The sequence below is a fragment of the Parambassis ranga genome, chromosome 1 (assembly GCF_900634625.1).
Source record: "Parambassis ranga chromosome 1, fParRan2.1, whole genome shotgun sequence".
Lineage (NCBI taxonomy): Eukaryota > Metazoa > Chordata > Actinopteri > Ambassidae > Parambassis > Parambassis ranga.
This window is the reverse complement of record NC_041022.1, coordinates 8,206,510-8,228,648: the sequence shown is the minus strand read 5'-3', so window position 1 is coordinate 8,228,648 and position 22,139 is coordinate 8,206,510. Positions and strand designations below refer to the sequence as shown.

General features: G+C 40.5%; 1 protein-coding gene across 1 annotated transcript in view; it reads right to left on the bottom strand.

The window, feature by feature from the left end:
- Positions 1 to 22,139, bottom strand: part of sgcz (sarcoglycan zeta) — a 130,293-nt gene that overhangs the window by 11,015 nt on the left and 97,139 nt on the right. Inside the window, exon 6 of the mRNA XM_028405102.1 lies at positions 4,783 to 4,906. Within this exon, the coding sequence (XP_028260903.1) occupies positions 4,783 to 4,906 (124 nt within the window). The remainder of the gene's footprint in view (positions 1 to 4,782; positions 4,907 to 22,139) is intronic.

Sequence of the window (22,139 nt, the reverse complement as noted above, 5' to 3'; positions counted from 1 at the left end):
TATTTACAATATATGTATGAATCTGTGTTTTGGTGTGAATGTAATGAATGTGTGAAAGGTCAAAATAACTACTGCAGGTTAATTTTCTGTGGGTTTGTCTTTAAACTTGTTATAAAACATTCTGAGCTGAGTGATGTTAAGAGAGGACAGCTGCAGGAGGTTATGAAATGCAAAAGCTATTTGTAATATATCAGCGTTACATCAAGCAGTGAACGGAAATCCAAATTATGAATCAAATTTATATTGAAATGTCACAGATTATTATAATAATCATCATCATCAAATGCCAGCCAAATTGCTTTAGATCTTGAAACTGTCACCTAGCCACCCATCAGACATGTCTCTCTAAGCTCAAGGATGAGACATGTCCTCATAATGGACCCTTGTAAAATAGGCTGCCTGATGAGAAAACTGTGCTAGACGTTGCGTCATTGGCCACCACACTGTCATAAAATGGCTCTGGGGTATAGTAGGATTGTTAGTGGGAAAAAAAGCCAGCAGAAGCCTAGGGGATGGAACAGAAATAGCACAGGTGCAACATGGTACGACACAGTGATGTCTGCCTGCATGCCAGGCTGCCTTCCACCGTGCTTCTTCTTGTTTTTCTCTTTACCTGTCTACATATTTTTAAACTTTCCTCCCATTAGAACAATTAGTTTTGCAAATGGGTGTATTGTGAATTTTTTGCAATTTTAAGGCAACATTTGTCAGGATAATGATCTACACCCAAGAGGTAAAATTGCATGCATTATCATTGTTTTGGCATTTTATAATTCAGTTACACATCCATGAGTGTGTGTATGAAAAAGAGCCCTCACAAGGGAAGGCTGAGCCAGGCCATTGTTCTGAAGAAAATGAATGAAAATCATGCAAATTCTGATCAATGAGTCATAGAACACTTACCCGAAAAAAACACATAATGTCGCAGTCTGGCATTCAAAAGTATAGAAAGTGATAAACATGTAGTTTTGACAATCTTCAATCCATCTAATGATTGATTATGTTTGGCTTTCTGCAAAAGTGTAACTATGAACGCCACTAATTTCTAAGGTGGCATCACAGTAATTGATTAGGAATTGATAAGAATAAGATCACCATGTTGGGATGCATAGTAGTGTCTCTCCCTTCTAGTTTCTTAAACTACTGAATAGAGAAAATAACCCTGGTTTTTCAGACTTTGTGTGAATCCAAACACACTCTGGTGGCGTCCATTTTCTTCCCTTTTTTCTCTGATACCTCGTGGCACTAACACTCATCAAAGAATTTTTCCATCTGCTCCCCTTTCAGGCACTGAAATTTGGATCAACTTGATTGTATTCAGTTTATCCATTGCAGCTTTAGTTATACAGAACCACTGTGTGTGTTTCTATAATAACTCAAATAGTTACTGAATGGTCCTTTTTCCTTTATTATGGCACGTACCAGTGATGCATACCAAAATATGTGATACAAAAAAAAGGTGGGAGGTGGGAGGTGGGAAGTTATTTGATATGCTAAAGTTTTTGATTTAGGTGTCAGTGTTACACAGTGAAGTAGTTATTAACCCGTGAATCAAAGCAGAAGCAATTTGAAGTGTAAGAGAGACTTTTCTGGCTGAATGATGAAGTCTCATTAAAGGACAAGTTGCAAGCTGCCAATGTCATCACTTAAGGATGCTATGATTAAAGTGACTTCAATATCTCAAGCTATGGAAATAACAGTGACCCCAGGGATCTTTAAAGTTTTTATATATACATGATAAGCAAAGGGTTCCCCCTGTTTCTTAAACAAAAATTATATTTTATTGGCTATACTTTAAATGTCTTTTCTGTGTTTGGACACATTTCAGGCTTTCTGAATAAATTTACACATGGCATTTATAAAGCCGCAACTCCATGAACAGAGGGCTTACTCCCTTTATGCCTGTCTGATGAGGGCTGTGGTAAAAGGGTGATGGGGTTGAGAAGCAGTGCACCACAAATCCTTCATTTTCTCAATCCTTTCATGGTATCAAGCCTTGCTAAAGGCCCACACCACAACCCTTGTTACACTCTGCTTCATGCTAATGTTCACCATCAATAGGGACACATCTATTTATGCAGGGATGACAGAGGGAGAGAGAGAGAGACTGACAGAAAGTGAGAGAGATAATGGATGAACAAAGACCAGAAAGAGACAAAAGAACACATGAAACAGAGGGGGAGAGAGAGGGAGAAAGAGAGAGATGACAGAAAAGAGGTAAAAATTATAATTCCCCTCCCCTTTCCTTGTGAAGTGACAGCCACAGTGATGTATAACCCAGGCAGTGGAAAGTTAATTAGATAGGCTGGGTTACTGAGAGATGAAGGACTGAGAGGCTGAGAGGGAGGGTAGGGAGGAGGAGAAGAAGTGCAGAAGAAAGTTACACACAAAAACAAGAGAGGAAGAGAAAGGAGGAGCAGGGCAGAGAGAAGGTGACGAGCCAGGAGTGAGGAGAGCCGGGGAAAATGAGAGGAGAAGTAATCATTTAACGAGAGAGGATGAAAGACATGGAGTAAAGTGTTTGAGTGGACCTTTAAATAAGTGGCAAAGGGCCTTGTTAAAATTATTTTTCCCCTTTACCATCAATTCAGTTCTTAAATTCTACAGTTATAACAATATGACAGACACACCAGACCAGTCAAAAACATACAGGATCATTAGGCTGTTACTGTCTATGCATGGACACACATGTCATGCTAAGCAGATGATGGAATGTTTCTTCTAAGTCAGGGATGTGCATGACATAGATCAGGATGAAAACAGACCCCACAAGACCTGCATGGAGGAGGTGTGGTCACTGTGTAGTTGTTTGCAACTAAACAGCATCCTGCCATTTATTCAGAATTTCCTGTAGAAGAACAGTCGAACATTCTTTCTGTTGGCTGGATCACATTTGAAACCTTTACTGGTCGTTATTTATCTAAATGTAGACTCAGAACATGAGGGGACTGAAAGAAATGTGTGATGACATAGTATCCAGTCACTGGAACCAATACAAGACAAGGATTTTAGTACCATCCATCCATCCATCCATCCATCCATCCATTCATCCATCCATCCCCTCTATACAACTCTCATAGACTTGTTATACATATTACCTTATACTTTTTGCTTTTACTGCCTCAGCTATGTTTATTGTTATTTTTGCACCAAACATCAAATAAGCCAACTATATGTTACAAACATGCATGTAGCCTTCAAAATAACCAACAATTCCCCTAAAATGAGTTCCTTTTTTCTGATTAATCTTCCTCAATCTCCTCATCATCCCCCTGTGAGCTGTTGAAAGCCAACATGTATCCCTGGATACAGATCCTTAATGCGACTGGCAAATTGGTCGATCTAGGTGGCTTAATTCTGTGTTTACTTTCTGTCAGTTGAAGCAAACATTTTGCATCATTTTAGTAAACATCACATGTTTTGGAAAACTGCAGTTACCTTGTGTTTGTCAGCCAATATAGGGAAACCTGCCAGGATAAAATTCCGATTTGATGCCTCTGAAGTTTTACAGTAAGGTGTAAAGTTATTAATATGCAATAAAACTCTACAAGCTATAAAAGAAGTTTAAGCAGTATATCTCAAATACAAATGTGCGATGAAAAAGTTAACTACTTTTTATTTTCTGTACTCCATTAAACATTAGTTCATTCTTTGTGTCCGCTGAGAAGGACATTTATTAGTCTAACAATAATTGTCCAGACATGTAAACATTACAGTGTCTGCAAACAGACGTTTATGTCTATTAGGTCTCATCATTTACTTTCATTAGGGTGTTTTTAGTATGCAGCAGGCTGCTCTCTGCCCTCTCCACATTATCCACAGCTACAATCCTGTATAATGCGTGTCTGTCTGGCTGCACATTTTAGAAATATATTTGAAGTGCCTTATTATATTTTTTATATAAGTCTTCCTCATTATTTTGTTATCATATGCCAGAGCTGTCCCCAGATTTAGGTTACCTCTGTGGGCTTTAATTTAAGTCAGACCTTCTTGCATCTGGTCATTTGGATGAAGGCGTGTACCTTTTACAAGTAAGGCCTTGTGGTAATATTAAGATAAGGTTGGAAGGAAATATTGGAAGAGGAGCAGAAGCTGAAGGAAGAAGAAGAGAGAAGATGAGAGGAGAGTCCAGATTTTGGCTTTGTTTTCTGAGTGTGTCTGCGCTAATGTGAGAGAAGGCTGTTTGTGTGTGTGTGTGTGTGTGTGTGACTGGCAATGACAGCGAGTGCAACGAGAAGGGGGGGGGGGTCATTCCTCTGTTAATTACTAAGTTAATGACACACTATGCTCCAGTGGACATGCAATATGGCAGGCGGACACACTTACAGACACACATAGGGATAATGGCTAAGTCTGCTTCGGTGCTCACGCAATGTGGCAGGCTGCTATGCAAAGAGCTTGACAGTGAGATAGCAAGCTAAAAATGACAAACACACACACACACTAACACAGCAGCAACAACTGACAGGGAACCTCATCAAACCAGCTTTAATGAAGTCACTTCTCCCAAATAGAAGTGGGGAAGAAAGGAGTGATGAGAGGAGGAGGGGAGAAAAGGAGGACAAGGTCGCCTGGATTGATGACGCTCATTAGCCTAATAAGGTACTTTAATGAAGCAAACCCAACGCTATAGAGTGCCACAGAGTCTTAGGTCCACACACATACCAACACAAACACATCACTGGTCCCTGCTAGTGTATTTGAACATGAGCAAAACTATTTTAGTCTCTCTTCTTTCTCTTGTGCACATACACCCAACACAACGTGTAAACACACACTCACCTCTCCCTCTGATGACTGCAAAAGGAGGTCTTTCCTACAGGATGCTGTGAAGTCTCCCACACCAGCATTAACTTCCACCCCTCTGGGGGCCTCCAGGGTCAGGGTCCGTGTTGGGGACTCTAGCCTGAGGACCACAAAAAAAAAAACACTTCAGTCAAGCTTCTTTGGAAATGCAGCAACCGTGAGCTGAGTGGTGTTAGTATGATGCTTCAGATTATTAACTAATTGGACTTAGGATTGATCATCAAGCCAACTCCTGCTTAATATGTATCATGGTATGATTTGAACAATTGTCATTGGTCAAGCCTTCTATTTCTGATGCTAAGGAACTTGCAGTTCCTCTGAAGAAAATTGCTACCTTCAGTCTAAACATGTGATATTTAGAGACCATGACCAGATGTGTCCAGATGTGATGTGAGCAGAGACAAACCATCTTCTATAAAATTAAATTGTTTTTTTAAAGAACCAGTCATGAAGCCAAACAAGCACAGATGGTTGATAAAGACTTCCACAGTGTATCTCTATGTATTTTACATAGGAACAAACATTACAAAGTAGCCCAGGAACTGCACGATTGGTACTGCACGTCTAAATGATGACACACTATGCACTAAGCTCAGTAGTGACACAGATGGTGCTGTTTTTTTAGGTAATGAATACTGCAGAAGCTGTAATTGTGCATGTTTGTGTTAGCAGAGAAGTACAAGTAGAGAACATGGTGTATGTAGAGTGATGCACCCATCTGGAATTTGAATAATTTTCATTTTCTGTGCAGTAACTGGTTCACTTCTCTCCTATGAATGGATAAAAACAATGAAGTATTGTCACACTGCACTGCTCAAAAGTGCTCCAGCCATGGTTGGCGTCACTTCCCCTTGGAGCGCGAAGGGTCAGTTAGCTAAGCCTGGGACCAGAAGTTGAAAACAATATGAGTTGATTAAACAGCTATGGTGGTGTTAGATAAGCACAGAGCTTTGCTCAAGGGCATGTTGGCAAGTAAAATGAAATAAAGAGCGCTTTCAGCAAAGCAGACAGAATTACAATCTATGAAGTGGGAGTATAACGAATTAAACAGCACACAAAGAAACAAAAAAATATAACATGAGGGCATGTTCCCAGACATGTTTTGCTCAAGGGCGCTTGAGAAGGTGTTCTGCCATCGTTTGAGAGGCTGAAGGGATAAAATGTTCAAGCTAAAGGCTAGATTAACTGAACTCATGACGTGCATCCGGCATCCAAAAAACAGAAAAAAAGTGATTCCTCTTTTAATCGCTTATAGAGTACACCAGGAAGGAGGGTGGAGAGAGGATGTGAACACCACTTTTGAGGATTTAAAGGGTGGAATGCTCTGGAAGATCCTTCCTTTATTTTTAGCTCTTATCAGGTTTACGTTAAGGACTCTTTATTGGATGGCTGCTTTCTTCCACTACAACATGGACCCTTGAGATGTAGTCTAGTTTAATGTTGCTCCACATTTATAGACAGTGAGTTAATTCGAATTATTTCAAATGCAGATTTGTGATGTTTCCTTCGTTAAGACAGAACGAGGGCAGATGATGCCGCTTTATTTAAGAAAATGCTTGAAGCAAGCTAGTTTACATCACAATTAAGTCATTCCACAGCCATTTACTGCTCTTATTCTAGGCAAATTTGTAGGTTTTATTCAGCCCAAATTACTGACTGTGTGCAGTGTGCTGGAATAGAAAGCTCCATTAGGAGAAAATGTCACCTTTGTTGTTTTTGGTTTTATCAGGCTTTTACTGCTATGGCTCCATATTTGACTCTTACAGTACTACATTTCCATGTAAAGTAACAGTGTATTAAAACCTTTACGTGTCTTCCGTCTGTTAGCCGAGGTGAATGTGGTATTTATTCAGAAGGTAAAAAAAGGTATCCAAGGTTTGGAGGAGCTGTGAGGTGGATTAGAGGTGATGGAAGGATGCTGTTGTGCAATGCTGAGCATCCAAGTGATACAATAAGTGTTGGAAGCAGACACTTCACATTGGGTCTGACTTATTGATCCGTAAAAAAAAGAAAAAAAAACAGTGTGTGCTGCTGCAGTCTGAGGTTTAAAAAAGGAGAAACAAAAGAGGGTGCGAAGAGTTCTGCAGACGGTTATATGGTGATACAAATGGTGAACTGTTTTGCATGGCAAAGGAGAGACTAAGAGCAAGAGGAGAGAGAGGGGGGGAGAGAGAGAGAGAGAGAAAGAAAGAGAGAGAGAGAGAGAGAGAGCTTACAGGTCTAGTCAACAGTAGTGATGTCAGGATCTTCAGCTGGTTTGACAGCTGAGGCAATTACACCGACACTGCTGCACTCTGAAACCGGCCCTGATGGACAAGAACGCACATACATACAGACTACCTATCACTCTATGTCTCTCGCCCCCCCTCTCTCTCTCTCTCGCCTTCTCAGCACACTCCCAGTTTACTTTCATGTTTCAATTCACTTGTCTTGTTTCCTTTAAAACATGCCAGTGTTTCCTTGACTTTGTGTTTTACCTCGTTTCAAATTGTCCATACCTGCACATTGTCAAGTGAATAACAACTACAAAACAAATCATAATCGACACACTCCGTACTGGTAACAAAGAATCTGATAAGAACCCTGTGTGTGATGCATCGCCGTGAGCGTGATCAGGATGGATGGGTTTTATAATAAAATTGCAACGAACATTGATTAACAGCTGAAAATTTAGTTTGAGGTTTCATGCAAGTTTCAACTTGATTAACCTCGGATAATTTATGTAACAAAGGAGAGTCTGGAGGCCAGTTATTCTTTGAATGATAGTGTTCTTAGTAATGAATGTGTACTTCAGCTTTCAGCATCCTCATGTTTGGGCCTTACCCGCTGTGTAAGTAAGTAAATCATAAACCACTCACAAAGAATACATGGCCATGACAGTGCTTTAAAAGTGTGTATTTCAGGAAGTAGTATTGGTAATTAGGTTATGGTGACGATGAGTGAAATAATAATGTGATAACATAACTTTAGTGTTTAGAGTTTTTTTTAACCATTTCCTCTCCAACTAATGAAAAAAAGAGTAAATAGGATTAACAATGAGTGAATAGTATCATTTACACAGTCTGTTCAATGAGACCTGTGTTTGAAAGGCATGGAGGGGGAACAGCAGAGCATGTTGTCTGGCATCTGAGGAAATAACAGCACCAAGCTGACTGTTGTGTAAATGGGGCAAGAAGGCATAGGGGAACACAACATAGACAGATGAACATGCATATCCTCCCTGAACCTCAAAAGTGAGTCACATAAATCTTTATTATGGAAATAAAAAAGTACATAATATGATTTTGATCTTAATAGATAATCCCATAGATAGAAGGCAATGTGTATATTTCTCAGTTTTTTTTTCAAATTATGTAGAAATGTATGTACAACATTCAACTCTCTAAATATGATGCAGCCCATATAAGCCTATACTATGTAGGCTAATTGAATGTCCTACATTTGCCAACATTTTAGGAGATTAAGATTAAGATTAAGATACTTTATTGTCATTGTACAGAACAGAATTCATTTCAACTTCGAGGTTCCATCCTCAGGATAGGGTAGAACATGTCCATACACAGACACACATACATACACTTTGCCACCATGTACATATCAATTCACAGTATTAGCAGCAATACATGGCAGTAGTTCTACAGAGTGCAGTTATTTCACAGGCACACACCCTCAGTCATAGCCTCACAGTCTGTCTGAGTCACTCAGAAACACACCTATACAAACAGATGTGCACACACACACACAGAAACATAAAGTTTTTGGCTTATGTAAGTTATTTCAATGGTGCAGATAGCAGCTGCTAAGCTGTTATCTTTGCAATTCATTTATATTAGAGAAAACTATCTCTCCTCCCTCTCTGCTTCCAGTTCCTACATTATTCCTCTTTTTCCTCTCTTTATCTCTCTTCCTTTCACCGGCTCCTCCCTCCCTCTCTCTCTCTCTCTCCCCTCCCTCTCTCTCATAGATCCTTTTTGACCTTCAATCATGGCAAGGCCATTTTATACAGCATCCAAATTTGTCCAACCTGACAAGATAAGCAGGACAGAAATACATCAACATGAAGTGTTTTTATCTTAATACATTTCTGGCAGAAAAAACAGAGATAGAGATAGTAGTTGGGGGTCTCGGATAATCAAAAGGAAGACAAATATAAGAGGAAGAGAATAATTTATGTGCATTTTAAGAAATAGATCTTACATATCTGACAAAAATCTAATTTAAGAGTTTTATACTACAATCCACAATTCCATTCGAATTTGCATCTTAATTTGTGATGGAGTTCTTTGTTTGCTATTGCCTGCAAAACTAGCTATGCACAGTGCAACACTGAACAAACATCTGAGCTCAGATTGCTGGCAGCAGAGAAGGATGCTTCATCTGAGTGCCTGTCTATCAAAGGTTAACTTCACATCACATCACATCACACTGTTGTCACCAAACCTGAAACATGCTTGGAACTGTGGGTAGTTTCTTATACTACACTGATGGGTCTGGGCCACTTCTGTTTAGATTCTACAGATCTTACATAAGTCATACATACAACATACCTTCAGAAAGATCAAATAGATTCTTTGACAGTGTTTAAGGATAAATTCTCAACAAGTTTTTTCCAACATTTTTGGATACAATGATGACAAGGACTCATTCTGTACATGCTGCATGTAAGTTTACATATTTCACCACAAACGCTGCCATCATTTTCTTGGGGGGAAAAATGCCTTTATTTGTCCATGAAGGTTGACATGATGGAATCTCCAGGTCCTCCGAGCTTTGTCCGAGCTTTTGAATGCGTTTCAAGAGAAATGACCTCATTTGGTGTATTTTTGAAAGCAGCGTGGGAAGTATGTAGAAAAATGTTCAGGTTTGGGCTTTTTAGTGTGATTGATATTTCCCCTCAAGACCTGGCTGACATTCATCCTGCCCTTTTCCTCTTTAGAACTATTGAAGGCCAAGCCACCTTATCGCCACCTTGCCATTTGGGAAGCAAACCTTTAACCTTTTCACGCTAAATGCTTCGTCATCTGCTTCAGCGCCCCTGTCACCATCACCTAATTCCATCTGAGAGCCACTTTGGAAACTTTTGAAATTTTAAAAAGTGATGCAATCAGACAAGACTGAAGTCAGGGAAAATGACAGTCTGCGACTTTTAGGGGGTGAAATTAAGACAGAACTGAATCTGCTTGACTTTTGCTGGTAGTCTGGGTGAGACGATGTGTTTAAATCGCTCCATGAATTGTGCCGGTGTGAAAAAGAGAGTGAAAAGAGAAAGCCTTTGGGCTGTTTTAAAAAGTTATAAAAGACCCTACTGAGCAAGTCAAGGTACATTAGACATTTGTCTTTGTAGAAAGAATGGGTGTGACTGTTTCTTTGTGAGAAAAATGCTAAGTTTGTGTGTGTATGTTTGTGTGGCGTTAAGGAGGACTTTAAGACCACTGAGTGTAAATGTTGCATCTCAGCGACTCTGGGTTCTCAAATTTGAATTTTTGCATATGTGTAAATGCCAAACAATTTTAGCCCTGAGTGGTTGCTTCTCTATTTCCTTCTCCATCAGCATTCTCTTTGCACATTTGCTCAACTGTCTCGCCATGACATTAAACGTCCCATACATCTGTCTGCCTTTACACAACACACTGCCTGACAAATCCTTGGGTTACTCCTGAAAATGATTTTCAGGGGCTCTTCCTGTCCTTCTCGCTGTGAAATGTAGCTGAGGAAATGGCTAATGGCAGAGTGCACAGGGAGAAAAAATGTCAAGCAATTTCATGCCTTTGTGCGTCCGATGGGTTGCCGCGCTGATAATTTAATCAGTAGTGAAAGACTGGCTTCACTCCTCCACAACTTCTAACCATTCCATTCATTGTTCATTGACTTGTTTTTGCTAGAAAAAAACACACAGTTGAAGACTGAAGTTTTCATAAAAAAGAGCAAGTAAAGGAAATAGTAGGTGTGAATATAGAATGGATCAGAACATATTTCACAATTGAAGCAGCACAGAACCAACTTGTACTGCTGTTTATGTTCATAACACATAACGCTTATGTACGTTTAAACCTGACACACCAGATGTTTGTGATTTAGGCTGAAGTGTGCAGTGTTGAGAAGGATACTTTCAAAAAGTATTCAGTTACAGAATACAGATTACATGTCCTAAAATGTCAATTGTAATTCCGTTACATTACTTACTACACTACTTTCTACAAAGGACGATTCGAAAACATTCAATAAAACAGATTGTTACAGCCGCCCCATCAGTCTGGCTGCACTGTCTTCTCTGTCGCCCGCAGCTTTCTGTCCAGTTTGCTGACATGACCCAAAAACTTTAGCTTTGATCAAAGATTTTGTATTGACAGTAGGAGCTCTCACTCCAATGACTATTCACCGTCATACACATGTACATAACCACACAATTAGACAAGCAATCAGGAAAAAAATCAGACTGCTGTATCTGCTGTAGTGGTAGTAGCATAGTTGATTTTTGTTTCTTTGTAAGGAAAATATGTGTATTACACATTCCCTGTCATCAAACCTTAAATGCATCCAATGCTTCAGACCTAGTAGAATGCATACTGTAACTTGAGGGTAATCTAATCTAATGTAGGAATGCAGCTGTTTCACAAGGCAAATGTGACCTACTGAACATCATAAAAATTTTGTATTAACTTAAAATGCAACATAATAAGAACAAAGAAAATTGAAACAGTTTAGGAAGTCAGTTTAAGAAGTCAGCTGCATGCAAATGTTAGTAAATGTCTACCTGGATCATATTCCTCCTATGTCACATATCTGCTATAACTCTGAAATTACAGTTATTAAACTGGTTCAGTTGCTTCCACAGCGATCAATCACTTGTGGTTCTATGTGACAGTGGAGTAAGACATCTTTAAGATGCTACAGGGCGTCACTGTGTTAGCGACTGTAATGCAGTCCTTGTCATTCAATACGCCAAATGTTATCTTATACTTTTCTAAAGATTGGATGAAACTTTAATTATCCCTGCGGGGAAGTAGAGTGTCTGCCGCAGCACAGTGAAAGATATAGATAAGAATAGCACAAAAAAGGAAAAAAAAGACTACTAAGGATAATTCGATAAGTAATTTTCACAGCAGAACTTTCTGGGATTTAGACAACAGATATAAAGTGAGAAAACATAGTGTCCTCGCTAAGAGATTTACAGGTTAGAAGTGTATCTGCAAGTGCGCAACTTAAGCTGTTCACATTATTGGTTGTATAGATGGAGGAACATACAGTGTGTTTGGGAAATTAGATTGTGAATGTCACTTGGCTCCCATAAAAACAGATAAAGAGCCTCCGGGAAAGGCGCCTGACCCCACTGTTCCACTTTAATGTACAGAAAAATCACTGCCGTGACCACATTTGGCGAGGATAATAGGAACAAAGCTTGAGGTGCATTTTCCCCTCTTATCTGATGGGCAAAAGGGCGATGATGTACTAAAAGCTCTTTTAATAAACCCAAAGACATGCTGTATATTATCAAAAAAGATCAAATTCAGTATGCGTATCAAGCATACACCTAAGATAACACTATAGAAAGTGTAGTGTATGTTGTATTGTGCACACTTTGTGGTAAATTCCTTGTTGTTTATCAGTGTGGGTTAAATAAGCAATACATAATCAATAAATCAAACTTTGATTATTTAGGCCAGCACACACAGTTTAAAATTTCAATGGATGCATATTTCTAAAACATGAAAGGAAATCCAGTAGATCCACAGATAACACAGTTCTTACCCTCCCCCTAGTGGACAGAAGAGGGAGACACTGAAGGAGTCAGACCAATTGATGAAGAAGGGAAGAGGGAAAACAGAGGGAGAGTGCTTTACAAAAGAGAGAAACCAAAGCCTGAGCAGAGACAACAACAATCACAAGATCAACTCTGTGTTTTATTCCATTTCTCTGCCTCATTGCCTGCCCTCCTACGACCACGCTGTCAGTGTTTCTCTCCCTGTCCTGTTTCACCTCCTGCTTGGATTCTGGCTGCTGCTCATATGCTTTCTCTCTCAGATGAAAACACACAGAGATGTCCTGGTGGTAAACCTCCCTGTTTCTTTCCTCACTCTCTTTATTCTCAACTTCTTCTCACAATTTCACCCTCATATTAAGCTCCAGACGTCATCAAACCACAAACTTTTCCTTCCACAAGGTTAGACAGATCGATATGAACTTGAAGAGATGTCTTAAATGAAGCTACTAATAAAGTGGAATATTTTCACATGTGATTTTCTGCTTCACGAAAGAGAGAGAATATCCATCAATCAACCAACATGCCTTCAGCATTTCACCCACTCGTCAGTCACAGGACGTATCTTGATAAATGTCTCATCTTAAATCGCTGTGAGAAATAATTAAAAATGTATTAAACATATTAGAAATGAATTCATATTTTCACAAAGAATCTGCTTATGGGGACATTTCTAATTTAATCATTAAATTAAAAAAATTATGGTGACATTTTAAAATAAACGAGCAAAGGGGAAATGTAACGGGTCAACCATTAGTTAGCCGCACTTTTTTAACGTCACAGTCTGTGACTGATCAGAGTAGATTTAACCTGTTTATGCAAGGAGAACAACAAAAGACACACTCTAAAGCCCTAAGGCAGGGGTGGCCAACCACTCAGAGCCAAATATCTAAAATATATACTGCAAAGAGCCACACGTTTCCCATTACCGGTTTTTGGCACGTAACAATTTAAATATATAATAAGTAGCAAAGAAAAATCTGACATCTGAGATTTTTAATATTAAAAAATAGATAAGATATAAAGTAGGAATTATTAATGAAAGCTGAAAGTAAATACTAAAACCTGGAACTTCTCTTGGCCCTTTTTGGCCTCTCTGAGCACCCATATCGTAACACCTATAGATGTGCACCTAAGATCCTAAAAACTGACAGAGGCATTCCCTCCTCTGATTGCTCACTCACACCCACACACCAAACGAGGATAAGAAGAGAGTGGAACTTTTTGGTGTTATACCATCTTTCCAGTAACAAGGACCTCAATGGTAGCTTGTAAAACTAATAAAAACTGAATTATTAGCAAAATGATTAATCAATCATTCATTATTAAATCAGTTCTCATTCATTCCTGTCTCATTTCTTAATGGAACTTTTACCTATAATGTTTTCAGTAATATTTTCATTCAAAGTCAGTTTTGAAATCGCAGAGAAACTAATTAAATACAGTCTAATTAGACATTTTAAAAAACTGCCTTGACACAAAAGTCATGATCCAGACATTTTAGGGGCCCTGTGCCTACAGTATTATACCCATCAAACAGCAGTTACAGAACACTGCAGTATCCCGTGGGAAGAGTACCGTGCCTTAATCATTACTGGAGGCCCTTAATTACCAATAACACATTCTGCAACCTGTTCAAATTTTAATTCTACTAACTTAACAGCCCCATAAAGGATGGTGACTTTTTTTTAAAGTCCCATTGGTGGTGTTCAGTCGTGTGTTTTTACTGCATATTTCTGTGTTGGTTTTTTTTTCCTTCTTTTTTTTTTCTGCTTCGGCCGAGACTTCCCACCATGAAGTCAAATTTTCTCATGACACACATCAGCTGCTTGGTGCTGTGTTTGAATTGGTGTTTGTATATATGCACTTAAGGTGTGAGTGTGTATGTATTTATGTGCTTGTGAGTCCAACATTTTTTAATGTTATTTATCTGGTGTGATTTCAGCGTCTCGCCAAAACAGCCTGTAGCCATTTGTAATAGTCTTTATCCACAGCGGAACATTTGGCTCTGTCATAGAATCTGATATTAACAGCCGTCTATCTTTGCAGCTCATGCATACACACACACACACAAACCTATATCCACAATAGGAACAGATGTGTGGCAATATGGCGAGACTGTTGAATATTTACTTGTTGTTGTTGCTTTCACATATTCCCCCTCAAGATGTCTACAACAGCAACCCGTGATAAACAGCAGCTGATAAACAAAGATAAACAACAATCAGGAAAGACAAACAATGACAGAACAACAATACATACAGTTTAGCGAGGCAATGTTCCAGAGCTGTGTAAAACAAATAAAAAAAAGCTCTAATACAGAAAAGCAGACATCTGCAACAACACCTCACATATGACATGCACTACCTGAGGTAATACTCACTACGCTGAGGGAACATTCAGGCAACAATCATGTTTCCCTCGAAGCAAAAGTAATACCAGACAGGTAGACCACAAAACCACACTAACTCATCTTAATGTCTTATGTTTGAGGTTTTCTCAAACTGTTCAAAGCCCATGTAACTCTTTCAACAGTGTCTGCCTTCATCTTCTTCTTCCTTTAGCTCAGAGTCCAAAACTGAACTACACAGCTGCTTTGTAGTGTCATTTTTACTCCATTTGCAAAAGTTATTGTTCTTCATAAGATGTAATTTTAGTCCTCAGTGGTCTCTGATGTCTTTATGCTTTGTCAGATTCAATCATCACTGATACATTTTCAATGTATTGTTTTTCTATTTCTTTTCATTTGTTTTGAATTGTTGATATCAGCTGGTTTATTCAGTAGTTTCCTCTTTGAAGCCAACAGCAGGAACAGATGTTCACTTTAACAGTAAAGCACAGTCTGAACAGTGATGATGCTCAGAGCCTTGTCGTTGACCTTTGACCTCTGTAGGTTGTGGGTCTGAGTGCGGCCGGCTGTGCGATCTGGATCCTGTTCGACAGAGGAAGCTTCCTGAACTCCCTCCCCTCCGGTAAAGACTGCAGCTTTAAAGGATCAGCCCAACATTTACAAAGAGGACGCTGCTTTAGCCTAGCTTAGCACAAAGACTGTAAACAAGAGGGAACTGTTAGCATAGCTCAATGACACTGTGTGTGTCTCTGTGTTTGTCTCTCTGTGTGTGCAGAGGAGCTGCAGGTGGTGTCCGTGGGCCTGCTGGTGATCGTTTCAGCGCAGCGTCAACTCTTCCTGGTGCTCCGAGCTGCTGAACCTCACTCTGATTGGCCAAGGGAACGGCACCTTCACTCAGGTACCGCTGACCGCCACACAGAGCGGCACGAGCTCGCTCCTGAGGGGGCGCCAGCGGCTCTTAACCTGCTGTGTTTCATATTGCTGGTGTGATGTGATGTTTTACCCATGATGCTGCTGGGTTTGTGGTTTTCAGGGCTGCAGTCAGACGTTCAGTGATTGGCTGCAGGAGAACTCACTGACCATCATCGCCATGGACGTCGCCCTGCTGTCACTGCAGGTAGTAACACTGCACTGCCTGCAGAGGGCGAAAACACGCCTTTGTCACAGTCTGAGGGTTTTTAGGTGTCTTCACTGAGTCACCAGCAGATCACTTTGACCTGTCAGCACTTCCTGTCTGCTTCTGATTGGATGGTTTTGAATCAACATGGCTGCCTGTTTGTGGTTACATGACATAAACATTTAATTAAGGGTGAAGAAGAAGGAAGATCAGCGCAGCTCTGTATCTGTTAGTAGATGAGGTACTGAGGTAGGTGCTGAGACCAAGCAGCACAATCTGCAGTTCCTCCAGTGTCCACTAGAGGCTGTCTCATACAGTGAGTCTGGATGGTAACCTTATGTTACTCTAGCTCCATCACACAGTGTTTCCGCCTCTCTGCAGGTGGTGCTGTTCATGGCGGTGTATCTGTACCGTGCATTTGGAGAAGGCCGCGCTCTGAAACCGACCGATCTGCTGGCTGGCAGAGACCACGCTCACACCGATGACCTCGTGCAGCCGAACTACGCCTACAATGACCAGGATGGAGCTTACATAGAACCTCATCACCTGCCTTATCACCACGACGACCACGGCCAGGTGTATGTGGACCAAGTGCAGAGCTACTAACCTGCTACAAACATTATAGGCCCAGGTTCTGGTTCTGGAAACATGAGCCTCCAACCAGCCTGCAGTCTTATACCCTCTGTTATCCAACAGACACAGCTTCTCAGAATACACACACACATCTTAGAGTAGGCACAAGCATAATCATATTTCACAGTAACATATCATGGATGAGATCATAGGAGGGACATCACATATATTTCCATAGTAAGACATATGGACAGACTGTCTCCACAAAGTCCAGCGGGCCATGCTGCTGACACAGGTTATTTCCAGAATTCTTCCAACACAACCTGTGTTCAGAGACGGAAACCAGAGTAAGATTTCTGGTCACCATTATTTATTTAAACATTAAACAATATATCATAAGATTACATGAGATTTATCCAAAAGAAACCCTTGTGATTCTGGACACAATGTTCATCAGCATCATAAGAGGGAAAGTGATAAATATACTGCAGGAGAAGTGAGTCAATGAAAGGATATGATACAAGATATTAAAAATATCCTCCCCTCAGCAGATCTCCTTGACATGAGTTACTGGCACTGAAATCTATAAACACACCAACACCTGTGTGGAAAACGACGAACGATGGCAAAAACACAGCTAACACCTCACGACCAATACTAAAACAACACAACTGGAGAAGATGACGTACACAGGGAGGCTAAGCCTATACGTCTGAAGCTTGACATTTGTAGGAGATAAATTTGGCAGATGACCCTCGTTGAAGGGCTCTCTCATAGACTCCCATGTTAAAAATGACACAGAAACTGCTTAATATTTGAAAAACTATACTGTTTTGAAAAAAATAACATTAATTAAGCAGGTAGAGCTGTAACCATATGGCATTTGGCTGCATTTGGCAGCCATATTTGTAGTCTTTATCAGACTTTAAGCATTATAGCTGTCATATTGATCATCCTTCAGCTGTATAGTATTCGGCTACTTCTTTATCAATCGTTACACATGATATCTGCCATATTCATTGCTATGGAGCTGTTTGCTACATGTCCACATCGCATATACTGTGTTGTAGAGCAACATCTTGTGATTCTGACTTTTTGTCTGAAGGCTTCGGTTTGGACAAAAACAGAAGTTGCTTAGAGGGTTTTTTTTTTTTACATATGAAATGCATTAGGAGGGGGACAGAGAGAGCTGCAGTTAGGGGCAGTTGAGAAACATTCAGGTTGCCATGGATACAGGCAGGCAGGCAGGGCTGTTACCGTGGTGACAGGTGTACCTTTGATGATCAAAGGCATACCAAAGATATATAAAGGTACAACTTTTTGCAATAAAGCTGTTGGTGGAAAGTTTTAAGGAGAGACACAGCAGGATATTTTGGGGAGTTCCGTGGAAACGAACCTGCCTGAATTGCAAAGCAATAGGAGTCCTAAAGGAAAAATAATCTCAAGTGTGACTGAACGCAGAGAAGAGAAGAATCAGAGAGGAAGAAGGAGACACACAGCTGCAGAGGAGGCTAAAATCTCAGCAACAGATTTCTTCATACAGTCAGATTCGTGGTGAGTACCAACAGTAGTGAGTGATAAGTGCAACTTAAAGGTGAAGTGACTGGACCAGAGCAAACCTATTTTCTAACTCGCTGCCATTTCCACACCTTTTACAGGATCAACATGAGATTGCACACATTTGTAGAGCAAACACTCTGTGATGCTCACAGATCTTAATTTTTTTGTCTGAGTGTTTTGGTTTGGACACACAAAGCAGTTGTTCAGAAGGTGCAACCCCTATTAAAATACATGGGATCTGCCCTGAGAGGAGTAACAGGAGGCTGACACACCTCTCTCACCAACATTAATTAGGCTTAATTAGGCAGGCAGAGCTGTTACCATGGTGACAGGCTGTCACACAAGAACCATACAAAGCAGCCATATTTGTAGTCTTTATCAGATTTTAAGCATTATATGTGTCATATTGCTCATCCTTCAGCTGTATAGTATCACTAGTATTACGGCTACTTCTTTATCAATCATTACACATGATATCTGCCATATTCATTGCTATGGAGGTGTTTGCTACATGTCCACATCAAAATCATTTAGTCCCCCTAAGACTCAGCTATTATTCCAAGATCAGACAATTCACCTGCTATTATCCAGCTGCTGTTCAGGTTAATTCAGCTGCTTTTATGACTGATTCAGCTTGTGTTCAGAGTAATTCAGCCCTTGTTCTGCCATTCAGCTTCTATTCATATGCATTTAGATGTGTTTTCATATTTTTAGAGTTCAAAGCAATTGTTCAGATAAGCTTTCAAAGCAATGCTTCAGCTTCTGCAATCAAACTTGCATTTTCTTCAGGAGCCTTTTACAGCAGCGTATCTTCGGCATACATTGACCGATTTTAGCCATTCAGCTATCAAAATGTTCATCTCACAGAGGACATTCTGGGTCAACTTCAAGTTTTTTTCAAAAAACTAGAAAAGGGCATTTCCTGAAGAAATGATTGCTGCAGCTGAAGCATGCTTGCTTTCATCATAGCAATCATAGCAATTCAGAGCTTTGTATGCCTGCCATTGTATGTGTGTCAGCTTGTCACCATGGTAACCGCTCTGCCTGCCTAATTAACCTTAATTAATGTTGGAGAGAGAGGTGTGTCAGCCTCCTGTTACTCCTCTCAGGGCAGATCCCATGTATTTTAATGGGGGTTGCACCCTCTGAACAACTGCTTGGTGTGTAGTTTTTTGGTGCAGCATATCTTCAGCATACATTGACCGATTTCAGTACAATACATTTCCAATGTTTCCCATCCAGGGTGTGTCGTGTCCTCACAGGGTATACCCCGCCTCTCACCCAAAGCTAGGATAGGCTCCAGCCCCCCCGTGACCCTCCACTGCAGGACACGCGGGTTAACAGAAGATGGATGGATGGATGTCCAAACTGATGCCTTCAGGCAGAAAACAAGAAGAGAAGCGCGAGAAGAAAGAGCGCAAAGAACAGGAGAAGTGCGAGAAGAAAGAGCGCAAAGAAAGAGAGAAGCGCGAGAAGAAAGAGCGCCAAGAACGAGAGAAGCGGGAGAAGAAAGAGCGCCAAGAGCAAGAGAAGCGCGAGAAGAAAGAGCGCCAAGAGCAAGAGAAGCGCGAGAAGAAAGAGCGCCAAGAGCAAGAGAAGCGCGAGAAGAAAGAGCGCCAAGAACAAGAGAAGCGTGAGAAGGAAGGACAAACGGTGAAGCAGTTTATTGTGGAATCAGATGGCTTGATCACTGCACCGGAAAAGGCCAACGGGACCGTCCTCACAAATGAAAATCTCAGAAAGGCTGCCGGAGAACATACCCTGTGTTCTTCCAAGTGTGAGGAGCTCGCCAACGAGGTCTGCACTCTGAGGAGTGACCTACAGAAGGCCAACCAGACCGTCCAGGAAAAGGACAGTAAAATCAGCCAACTGTCAGAGGACAGGTCCTCCTTACAAGATCAGCTGAAACGTGAGCAGGAATCAAGAGAAAGCGTTGTGAAACATCTTGATGAGCTCGAGAAATGTAACAGCGAAATTAATTCAGAGCTGGTTAGTAAGGAGTATGTCATCACTGACCTGTTAGCTGAAAACAGTCATGTCTGCGTTGAACTGGCCAAGAGCAAGGCCAAGTTCAGACAGTTGGAGGAGGGAGAGCTGGAATTTGAGCAAAAACAGAAAAGTTTACAGCAGTCTCTGGCCCTGCAGCAAAAAGAGGCACTAGAGTTAAGGGTAAAGTGTGAACAGCTCAGAAAACAAAATGAAAACCTCAGAAAGGCTGCCGAAGAACATACCAAGTGTTCTTCCAAGTGTGAGGAGCTGGCCAACGAGGTCTGCACTCTGAGGAGTGACCTACAGAAGGCCAACAAGACTGTCCAGGAAAAGGACAGTAAGATCAGCCAACTGTCAGAGGACAGGTCCTCCTTACAAGATCAGCTGAAATGTGAGCAGAAAGCAAAAGAATCAGAGGAGCTCAAGCAACATGACAGCGACCTGATTGCTGAGAGCAAGGATCCCTGCAACCAAATGTCCAAGAGCAGGGACAAGTACAGTCCGTTGGACCCCGAAGAGCTGGAAGACACCTTTCTGCCAAAATGGCTAAAATTATGGGAACCTCCAAAAAGAGAACATGTTGCAGAGACACCAGATAAGAGACTGGACAGGCTGTACCGCATACACGAGCAGGGCACCCTAGACCCGGACGACCTAAGTGACCAGGAATATGCAGACTACCAGAACAGCTGGGACTACAACAAGAGTGTAGACCACCAGGACCGATACAGCCTGGGCAACCCGAAGATTGGGGATAATTGTGGAAAGGAGACAGGCGAAAGACAGACAAGAAAAAAGAAGAAAAAGAAGACAGACAGAAGATACTGAAGTGGACCTAAGTGTCTGAATTTAACCTGTTTTTTTCTGACAACCACCACTCATGTTCTGTTCTGGTCATTGTGTGTCTGTCATGTCAGTTTATAGCCTGACATTTAGTTTACATTGTTCACCTTTTACCACTTTTATGCATGTTTTATCTTGTTTACTGTACTTTTATTATTTTACTTTGATTTAATTAAAGTTTATTAAAGTTATTAACAGTGTTTGTGGTCCAAGTACATTCCCAAGTAGTAGATACACTGATGGATAACATTTACATGTCAGTGTAAGAGTCTCAAATCTTTGGGGCATTTGATGGTAAACTGAATAGTGTTGGATTTATTGAACATAAACATACAAATGTATTGCTTGAAATCAATAATTTGCTTGGCTTTGATCATTTGATTTGATTGATTATGTTTATCAGGGATCATGGTTAGTTTTACTGTTAATTAATCATTAATGTTGCTTTACATGCAGGTTCTCAACTGCAACCCCGGTTTTGTCCTTGCAATGTTTCAAACAACCAACCAACAAAATGTTTCTGACAGTACATGTGTAGATGGTGAAGTTACAACCTATCTTAACTTAGAATATTTAGTTACTTTTAAGAATGCACGGATTAGATTGGGATATATGCAGTGCATCCTCAGCATGACAAATTTATATTTAAATTTTATTTCAGTCTTTGAAAATGGAACATGTGTCAGTATTTCTCCACCTGAATCCCTCATGATTGTAGCCAATAATAGCAACTGCAGAAGGGAACAGATTTAAAGACAAACCAGGATCTTAACCTAATTCCTTAAACTTCTGTTTAACTACCTAACATTGTCATAACAGTGTCTAATGTGTAACCCTAACTGTGAGTTAGAACAAAACTTAACCTTGGGTAAAAAGCAAGTAAACCGAAACAGGTCACCCTGCAGGGGGACACAAACCCCAGCCTCCTGAGCGAAGGTCTACTGTGCTGCCGAGAGCTGAAGATCTTTGCCTGAAAGATTGGTCGGGATCGGGCTTCATTTCTAAATGAGAGGTTATGTGATGAATTTTGATTAGATGAGATGTTACGATGTTACAGATGACGTATTCTATTGGCATGACATGGGTTTGGGTTTTTAAAATCAGAATCAGAATCAGAGATACTTTATATTAATCCCAGGGAG